Source organism: Convolutriloba macropyga, chromosome 1 (genome assembly GCF_964194025.1).
Source record: "Convolutriloba macropyga chromosome 1, txConMacr16.3, whole genome shotgun sequence".
Lineage (NCBI taxonomy): Eukaryota > Metazoa > Xenacoelomorpha > Acoela > Convolutidae > Convolutriloba > Convolutriloba macropyga.
In genome coordinates, this window is record NC_134468.1 from 3,798,979 (window position 1) to 3,809,715 (window position 10,737).

The following is a 10,737-nucleotide window of genomic DNA, read 5'->3' on the forward strand; positions in this document are numbered from 1 at the left end:
TGGTCTGATTTGGGTCTGATCAGAGGTCACTTCCGGATGGGAATGGTATGATCAGAGACAGTTTTGAGCGCACATTTAGCGCGCCGGATGTTTTGAGCGCACATTAGTTTGATCAGAGGTACCTAAACCTGGGACCGATTGCACTGATGATTCAAAAAGTCTTCGCATCTCGCCCGTTTTTATCCCAAATTCTTTTTCTAAGTATGTGCAAATTAAACGTATTGAATTTTTTTAAATCATTTTCTTCATAATTTTCACAAAAGTCCTGTATCTTGAAATGCAATCATCCTGAAAGAATTTACCTGAGAAACGCGTAAAATTTTAAGTTTTTATTTCAATTAATGTTATATTGAAAAGATTTTTAACTAGCTATGCGTTCAGTTTTGCAGGTAGTTATGCATCAATTCTGTTAATAATAGATGCATTAAAATCTTAGTTAAAGCAGAATCTCACACCGTTTTGTGGTGATTTTGAACATTAAAGTTACTCGAAGCATACTGCTTCGAGAATGAGTCACAGTGCAGGTAAGAAATCTTTATTTGACGTTACCATTAAACTATATGCCTTGTTTTTTATCAGCGCAAATTATAAACTCGACAAAACGTGACTTAATTTACACGTTCAAACGTTTCATGTTCAATCTTAGAGAAAAGACCTATTTTACTGTACCAGCGAAAACAAAAATTGTTCACAAACAACGCGTATACACAGCCTTTCAATCATATTTGGCTTATTTTTAAATTAACTTAGCCATTTTAAAGAGAGTTTGTTTAACAAAGTAAGTGTAGAAAGTTTCAGCGCCGAACATGGTCACACAGAGACCTTTTAACTTAACGTACGCTGGACTACAGTTGGTGACGGTGGCGTTCCTAATTGTGGCCGTATTTCTGAACCAGTGGATCAAAGGGGTGCGAAAGGACGAGGAGGATAACAGGGGGTATTTCAGCAGAGTGGAGGACTTGCCATTTGGTCTGTTCGTAGGCGGGGATTTCGGGGGAGACTTCGACGATGGAATCTACTCGTCTGTTGGTCTGTTCAGGATAATAGCATCGGGTGACACGTCTTACTCCTTGCCTATCATAGGTGTGTACTATTTACAGCAATATGATGTAAGCCGATTTCGGGAAAAAACCACAGAAAAAAATCCCCGCATAATTTTATATAGGAAATAAACTCCCACTTGACTATTAAAGAGCTGATTAGCGCTTGTTATTTGCTATATAAAATTTGGTGGGGGATGTTTATTTCCTAGATCCGATGTAAGTACATAAAAACCATATTATAAACAAGCTTTTAGTTTTCTTGGACGCCCCTGAACAAGTTTTTTTGTTCGTTAGCATGTGTGAACAAACTGTAAAAAACCGTGTTATTGCATTGATGCTGATATAAATATGCTATAGTCCCGTAAAGTTGGAACGAGCGATATCGAACGTTTCAAAGGTCAAGGTTCAATTTTAAAACACAGAGAGATCAGCATTTTGTTGTTCATTTACATGTTGGGAGCTTTTCGAACGTTCGCTTGAGTTGCAACTTTATGGGACTCACTATATATAGTAAGTTCCATAAAGTTGCAACGCAAGCGAACGTTCGAAAAACTCGAGGCATGCAAACGAACATCTTTTGGCCAGATATCTGCATGTTTTAAATTGACCTTTGACCTTTGAAACGTTCGATAACGTTGCAACTTTATGGGACTGACTATACGACAATAAGAGGTTCGACTGCATTCATGCTCAAACCGTATGCTTATAAAAAAATTACCGCTGTCACCGCAAATCTTTCAGTTTTAGTTTTTTCATTGCTCATATTTCGACGTGGGAAGTAGAAAGAGACAGTCCCAGAGAATCGAAACTTGATACACTTTGATAAGACATGCATGATCTTGATACCTCTTGCAAAACTTGAAATATCTTGCCCAGAACTTGAAATACCAACATTTCGCGGTAAATCTTGATAAAATCTTAGTAAGATCTTATCAAGATAAACCAAAAAATTTGCTCGATGTACTTCGTCCCCAGAAAAGAAAACAAAAATCTGTGAGAACAAGATTCAAAATGAGGGTAAAGGGGTTCAATGGAAACTTTCAGTCTTGACAGTCATTTATCAAGTTTTTTGTTTCCTATTAAGGTGAATCAAGTTTCGGTTCACTGGGTAGTATATATTTCTTTTCTATTTCAGACCCGGAGCTAGATCTGTGTAAGGGTGGACTGATGGTGTGTATTTTGTTGAGTTCTGGCACCCTCTACACAACAGTGCTGCAGTCCTTCAACCTCTTCACTGGCAACTTTCCATTTGAAGTCGTCCTCTTCTGGTCAACAATCATACAAAGTGAGTGGAAACTGCAGTTTCAATACTAATTTTTAAAAGCCTAATAGGATGTTTGTGAAGTCTTGACCTGGATCGAGATGTCAGCGCCGTTTCTGCGCAATTCAGCGCATTATTAGGTAAGGTTTTTCCGCCGAACTTTTTGAAAAGTCAGCGCATTTCAGCGCATTTCTTACATAATTTTCGCGAAATTTCTCGACGCGGTGAACAACGCGGTTGAACTATAACAAAATTCATCTGTCATAAATTAATAATAAAACTATAATAAAATAACAAAAAGTCATCACCTCGATAAGAGATCTAGCATAACCTTACCAGTGTCTTGCATATCTGCTGCAAGTCCTTCACTTTGATTAACTATCACTTCACATTAATCGGAGCTCATCAATGGAGCCAAAAAATGTAATTTAATCAACTTTTTCGTGTTTGACTTATTTGTTTTTCACAGTGACTTTCCCTTCATTCGGAATTTTCCGGAATAGATGTTGGAAGGGAATACATCTCAACCCAAAAATTTAAAACGGGCAAATTAAACGAAAAAGTTTGCAAAAATGGGTTAATTGTTCCGACCCATTTGTGGGGGGAGGAACTATATACTCAAATGGGTTTTTTTGTTCAGTCAATTTTGGCCGATCGATATATTCATCGTAGAGAAATGTGAGCGGTTTTTTTTTAATTTCGTTTTTTTCGAGGAGTTATCGAGGATTGAAGTTTTGTGTGAACACGGCATTTTCGGCATGATTTTGTTCACATTTAGTGTAATTTTTCTTCAAATTAAGATATTTTCTATAAAAATAGTAATTCAAATTTACATTTCATGCCACAAAATGAACCAATTGTGTGTTCCTAATGGACTCAAGGCGATAAAAAGACTAGTTATGATCTCATAGGCAAGTTCACTATCAAAAAAAATCTAATTCTGTTTGAGAGCTCTTTTTTAACAAAACTTTTCAGTTTTTTTTGTTTTTTTAAGTCACCTAAAGACTAGTCAATTTTCATATCGATGTTCCGTTAACGAAAAACCCCATTTACAGTCGAATGAACAAAAAATTTTCTTTCAAGGAATTGCTCATGTTTTTTTTTTGGCTTCGACACTGAGTTATCGTAATTTTTAATGAAAATTTGATTTTCTTTTTGAGGATTTACTAATTTTTTGGAGTTCTATGGCATGAAGTCATTGATTAAAAGTGCAATATTTGCCGTAATGGGCATTAAGTGAACATATCTAGTGCTTTGAGTGGACAGCTATTGGCTGTTAAGAGTTTAAGAATAATTTTTCGAAATTTTTTTTTGAACATTAACCAATCATAAACTTATTTTCGTGAACTGTAAGTCAGTCTCAAAAATGACAGGACCTTCTTGCTTCCAATTGCCAACAAATTTTATCTGGTTAGCGGTTTTATCTAGTAAATATTGTATATATGATTTCAATGACACAAGATCTCAATTTTTTTTTTGAATTTTTGTGGTTATTTTTGTATTATTGGTTACTTATGAACTCATATCACATTATCCAAATACTGATAGCTCCCATTGGCTTAGAAAATACGTTCAGTGGACAACTGATAAAGTTTTCAGAGAAAAGCTTATGGTCTAAATGGCTTCGACACTTTCGCAGTTTTCTACTGAATTTTTGGTTTTTGCCTTTTTTTGTTGTTGTTTTCATAGTCATAAGACTTTTTGTGATGTCTTCTAGATTACCTATGAATGACAAACGCCATTAAAAGCTAGTGATTTTAATGGCTGTTAAAACTTTTAGAATATTTTTCAAACATTAACTAATCTTAAGCTTTTTTCGTGAACTGTTAGTCAACCTCAGTAGTGACAGGACACCCTTCTTTTCTATTGCAACCAAAATTAATCTGATTAGCGGTTTTATGTTCTAACTATTGTTTCTATGACTTTAATGACAAGATCTCAAAGTTTTTTTTAAGGTTTTGGGATATTTTCGTATTATTGGTTACTTTTGAACTCTTGTCACGTTATCCAAAAATTGATAGCTCCCATTGGCTTAAAAAGACGTTCAGTAGATTACAGATGAAGTTTTCAGAGAAAAGTTTATGTTTCAATTGGCTCCGACACTTTCTTCTTGCATTTTCTTACTGAGTTTTTGGTTTTTGCCAGTTTTTGTTGTTGTTTTTTGTAGTCATAAGACTTATTGTGGCGCTTTATTGATTAACTATGCATGACAAATATTTTCTTTCTCCCATCGGGGCGTATCGGAGTGTATTTATTGACTTCCGTTGAAAGCTATTAAATTTAATGGCTAATAAGTCCTTAAAAAATAATTTTTTGAAAAATTTTAAAACCTTAACCAATCTTAAACCTTTTTAGTGAACTGTTAGTCAGTATCAGTATTGAGAGGACCTCCTCCTTTTCTACTGCATACAAAAGTATTCTAGTTTCCGGTTTTATACTCTGCCTAATAGCTTTAAGACTTCAATGCCACGGTTTTTCAAAATTTTTTTAATTTTTGGATACTTTTTCGTTTTTTTTTCCTTTTGAAATCTTATCACGTTATCCTAATACTGATAGTTCCCATTGGTTTAAGGAAGACGTTCAATGGATCATAGATAAAGTGTTCAGAGTACAGCTTGTGATTTAAATTGCTTCGACACTTTCTTCAGGCACTTTTCCACTGAATTATTCGTTTTTGCCTGTATTTGTTGTTGTTTTCATAGTCAATGACTTGGTGTGATGGTTTATTGATGAAAAATGAATGGCAAGCAACCTTGTTGTACAATCAATTTAGCGTATTTACTGGTTTTCGTTGAAAGCGATTGAATTTTATGGCGCTGACACTACGAGTTTTCTCAAAAACTTCCTGGTTCTAATGTAATTGGTCATATTTAGTGATTTTTTGAAGTTATATTGTTAAAAAAGAAGAATCACATTGCTGTTAAAAAGTTTTTATTGGAAAGTTCACTTTTTAATGCCTTCGACAATTTTCTCGCTCAACTTTTTTTTATTTTCAGTTTTTTCCTGTTTTTTTGTTCTTTAGGTAGCCGTAAATTGCCGACCGGTCGCATCAGCTTTTAATTGCAGAAAGAATTAAAGTTTTTATCCGAAGCACTCAGTTTATAGCGAATAGTCTTAAAGTTTATGATATACGTTGTCAATTTTTTTTTCAAATTTTTCATTTTTTGTTTCGTCTTTTCGTCAACATGTAACTTTTTTCATCATTGATAGGTCCCGTCCAATTTCTTGTACTTCAACAAATAACATATCTACTTATTTTTTTTGTCACTGACGTTTTGTTTGTTGGACAATATGCGTTTTTATAAACGTTTTTTGAAAGGTAAGTATTGTAATTTTTTTCTCTTCTTTCAACACAATCGCGTAATAACAGTTCCACATGGTTTTCAATTAGGGCGCAGCTAAACTTAGGTATTATATCAGTATAAATACTTTAGCTGAAAAAGTAGAAATAACAATTGAATTAAAAGTACATAATATTCAGATAACAGCTAATGACCTAAATGGTATCAATAATTTGTCTTTTCGCAATTCGATTGTAATTTTTTGAGTTTTTCTGCGCCTTTAGTCCGCTTCTATGGCTTAGTCTAACCAAAGACAGGTCCTTTTGGTTGTCAAGGATCATTTAGTTTAAAGTTAATGCTTTTTAAGACTTTTGAAATATCTTGGTTTAAAAAACATTGATTAATTTTTGAGTTTCGCTTCATTATTCGTTCTTTTTGTCGACTTGTTACCTAGTCTCATTAAGAAAAATTTCCATCTGCTGTGTAGTTCGGAAAAAGTAAATTTGTGTAGTTAAGGTTTTATCTGACTGCATTTTGACGTTGTTACTAGGTGCATTTAAATTTTGATATTCATTTTTTTCCGTGAAATTTTTGTTTTTGCTAATTTTGTTGGTTGTATTTTTTTTTATCTTTGTCTCTTTAACGGTAGATCTCGTTGGTGCTGTAATGAGGCATGACATTATGTAATTCAATTAGCGGTTAGATTGTGTAACGATTGTTTTAACCTCAAATATCTATTTTTGTTATATCGTCATTTGGTTGACAATTAAGTAAAGAATGTTGATAAGCTCGGGTCGGAACATCATGTGTGAACGCATATTAACGAGCCTCCTTGTTAAATTTACAATGTCATCAACATTACGCCGTAGGCGATTTTAGTGAAGGAGCGAATGGCAACAGACAAAAAGACTAGTGTTTTTTTAAATTATTATATTAGTCTAGTTACATTTTGTTACATATTAGGACTAGTTTTAATTATAATCTAAATACAGTCACTGAATTTAACTTACTAAAAACCATTAAGATTTCTGGAGTTTTTCTTTGCAGCTAGTCAGTAATTTCCAAATAAGTCAGTACTTCCTTTAAGAATTCGAAATAAAGTTTGATGTCACACTTTTTAAGCTATGAATGCCGGGATATCTGATTAAGAAACCAGATTTACTCGATACTTTGTGTCTTCTTTAGAGTTAGTTTAATTCCTTTTTATGTGTCAAACCCCAATATCATTCGTAAATTGTTTTATTTGTTTTCTGAAGAAAGCGTGGTATTGATTTTCCGTCAATTTGCAAGAGAGTGATTTGAGAGTTTTGTATTCAAAGTTTTACTTTTTTGCATGTTATGACCTCACTTTTTTTAGCAATCAATTACGCCACACATTTTTGCGTAGTCTGTGGCAAAAAATGAGAACGTTTTTAAGAAAACGTTGAATGATTTCTTGCTCTCACAACATGAAAAAATTCCTTTGAATAGTAACGTAGGAGCTCTTAAAAGTTATTTTTATTTTTAGGAAGAAAACAATCGAAAGAAAATTTTATAATGTGATGCTTTAAGAAATTTGTTGATGTTTATTATATTATTTTGTTTGAATGATTTGAAATATTTTTTGTTTCAAGTATATTTAACCGTATGGTTATAATTTTTAATTTACTTGTTGCAAAAAAAAATAATTTGCTCTCAAATCTCGCGCCTATTGGTGACCAATTGCACTGATCAGATGAGAATCACCCACATCTATCGTCATTGAAAAACTTGCGGGATCGTTACTAGATAGTTTAAAAATCTCATGATTTTTTAACAAACTTCCGACCGCTTTAAACAGGCATTCTAATAATTACTACCATTTTCAAAATGCTTTGTCTCATTTTACCTAATCAAACACACAAATAATTTGTCCAGAATTCAAAAACTTGCAAGATTCTTGCAAGTTTTTGAATCCGAGCTATTTTTTTTTCATTGAATTCGGTTTTGTAATTTGTTTAATAAACAATAATTTGCTTCAAAGATGTTTCCTAAAACATTTGTACCCCGATTTATTTTTTTGCCTTGATTGATATCGTGCAAGATTCTTGCAAGACTCTTGCAAGTTTTGAATCATCTTGCAAGATTCTTGTAATATTTGAATCCGCTCATCACTAGGGTCCGTCGCTTATAATAGTGCAAGACTCCTTTGTTGATTGAGGTTCCTATGAAAGACTTTGCAAGATCATACTGAATGACATTTATCATATTAAAGCAAGGCATCATTGTCTTTTAGTTGAACACTCTAGGCTATGCAATATCTAGCGCTATATCTATGCAATATAAAATTAATTTTTGAGGAAACTTGGAAAGCTATCGCTGTGTGAAAGTTTTTATTTTAAAAATTTCCACGGAATTTAAAAATTTGCGAATTTCAAAATTTTATTGTTTTTAAGTAAAAACTCAAAATTTATTTTGTATTCATCATCTTAACTTACAATTATAACTTTATTAACTTCATTTGTAACTTTATACTTCATTTATAACTTTATAAAGTTATATAACTTCGTTTATAACTTTATTAACTTCGTTTCAGTGATGTTGACATTTGTGAGCACACTTGTGGGAATGTTGTACTTCAAAGAGAACTTCTCCTACGACAAGGCAGGAATGTCTCTCTTCGCGGGGTGGATCGCATTCGCCCTCTCCGCCTTGTTGGTTGCTGTGGCATCATTCAAAGTGTACATTGCCCATGGAGAGAATAAGGAAAGACGGAAGGAGAAAGAACAACTGGCCAAACAGTCCATTTATGAACGAAGTATGTTAAAAAAATTGCCAGCCCTGCAAAAAAATTGTTGAGCATTTTTTTCAAGGTTGCTTTGATAACCCGTACTTGACGCTATGGCAAATTCAGCATTGAGTCAGAGTCTAATTCAGGCCACAATTTGCACTGAATTTGTCTGATTCAGAGCTAATTCAGTGATTCATTCTGTAATACCTTCTGACTCAGAAAAATACAGAATATTTTCTCTGAATTTTGCTCTGATTCGGAGAGTTTCAGAAATCAATTCTCAGTTGGTTCTGAAATCTTTTTGAATCAGTTCTAAAACTTGAAAATTCTCTGAAAATGTACTGATTGTCACTGAGCGCTAGGTACGGGACGAAGTCTAGTTTGTTATCTTGAAGTGTAAAAATTATTTCAAAATGATATTCCTATCCCTCCGTGGAATATAGCCATCAATTATTGATGTAACTACACCTCTAAAGTGTTTCGCATTTATTTTAGGGGCCATAGTCTCACCTCTTTTTAGACTATTCAACTATTAGCAGCGCAAGAAGTTCATTAGTTTGTTCATGTAAGATTATGAAAACAAAATTTTGGTCGTGGGGGAAAAAACAATTCCAAAAGTTCTGTCAGGTGTTGTTAAATAAGCATTCTGTTGAGTGAAATCAGTTCTGTGAAATATCCGTTGGGTCCGAAGATCATTTTGTTTCGGTTTTTTAAAATTAAATTTAGGCCGTCAAAAAAGCTACTTGATTAGTCTTAATTATAAAATAAAACTAGAGTCTAGTAATATGAGAATACATTACAATGTTTACTATTGATGAAGTCCTTATGGTCAAAACAAGCCATAGTTTGCATGCAAAAATATTTTTCAAAAATTATGGTCGTAAATTAATTATTACCCGGGGAAAACTAGCTCCGATTGGTTTTCTTGTAACATCTAACAAGATTCTGACGAAATCTTACAAGATAATCCTTCGTAATCTGTAGTATTATCTATAAATAATTTGTCAATGCATTTTCCGAACGCTGAAAATTGATTCAGAGATGATAACAGCAGTATGGTAGATTCTAATCGGTTTTTATATCATTGGTAACTGTTTAGAAGATACCCCGCGGGGGGATATCTTCTAAACAGTTACCAATGATATAAGAACAGATTAGAATCTACCATACTGCTGTTATCATCTCTGAATCATAATTTTCAGCGTTCGGAAAATGCATTGACAAATTATTTATAGATAATACAGATTATTGCAGATTCGTGAAATCGAAATCTTAATAAAACCAGCAGTTCATCGAAAATTTTAAAGTAGGTCAAAGATAACCACGTGACCGATACTTCGTAGAGATTTAAGTTGTAATATTTTAGCATCCACCGTCCGATCGACCGGCTCTCAGAGCCAAATCTACCAACCAGTACCCTCGTCTCGACCAGGCACAGCCGACAAATTCAGGCAGCCAGAGTACTCCCGCGAGAGCAGCAGACCTGGAACTGTTCAGAGCCAGCACAGGTACGAAACCTACGGAGGGGGAGCACAAAATAACGACTACCCAATGAGAAGGGCACCATCTCAGGACAGCAAACAGTTTGAGTTTCCAAGGCAACAATCTCCCCCCGCTAGAAGGGAAGTTGAGTACAGGTACACGGACCAGGGAGACATTCCGAGATACGGAAGCCACGGACGTCTATAAACTACAACCGGTCTTACTGAAGTGTTTTATAGAATTTCACAATGTATAAAGTTATAACTCGTCTATTTTTGATGTCAATTCATAAACTATATTATTATTAATATTATTAAGACGATTTTGTACCCAATTTCGATTTCCTGGAAGGACTTTGTTCATTTGATTATTCATGAATGACCAATTTGTTGAATAATATTATTAGTTGAAACTTACTATTTTTAGTTCCAAGCAGAAAATCAGCGACCGGTTGACTTTGGGCATGTCCTATCCAAAATTGTCTTTTCATTCGCGCACATAATTATTTCTACGTATTTAGCAATCCTCAAAACAAAAAAGTCCTCGAATTTTGCATTTCTCATCCAGTCCACTTCCATTTTTATAAACTCTAATCCACTCACACGATTTTGCGGTGGAAATCTCGACCAGTTGGTTCTGACTGAATTTAACGTTGTTCTCATTATTGAAGAAGTACCTTTTTCAGCGCCCGCTATAGCGCTCGCCTCTGTGTTTTTTCCAGCTTCCGACATTGTGGACAGTTATGTAATCAGGTTTCAGGAGCCTACGGTGGGATATACAAATGATGGTTTTAAAGTAAATTAGATCTCGTGCTTGTTGAATATGGCACATTTCCAATCAAGAACACAAATTTTTATGCCCATCAGACACGTAGTGATCTATCTAACTGAGGTACTTTATCATAATAACACAAAGATCTTA

The 10,737-nt window shown here is 34.0% G+C and overlaps 1 protein-coding gene across 1 annotated transcript; it reads left to right on the forward strand.

Moving 5' to 3' along the window:
- Positions 1–636: 636 nt before the first annotated feature.
- Positions 637–10,241, forward strand: LOC142344821 (uncharacterized). The gene is made up of 4 exons (XM_075396804.1): positions 637–1,083; positions 2,179–2,328; positions 8,140–8,361; positions 9,701–10,241. Exons 1-4 carry the CDS (start codon positions 807–809, stop codon positions 10,021–10,023), a joined length of 972 nt encoding a protein of 323 aa, XP_075252919.1. The 5' UTR covers positions 637–806; the 3' UTR covers positions 10,024–10,241.
- Positions 10,242–10,737: the final 496 nt, after the last annotated feature.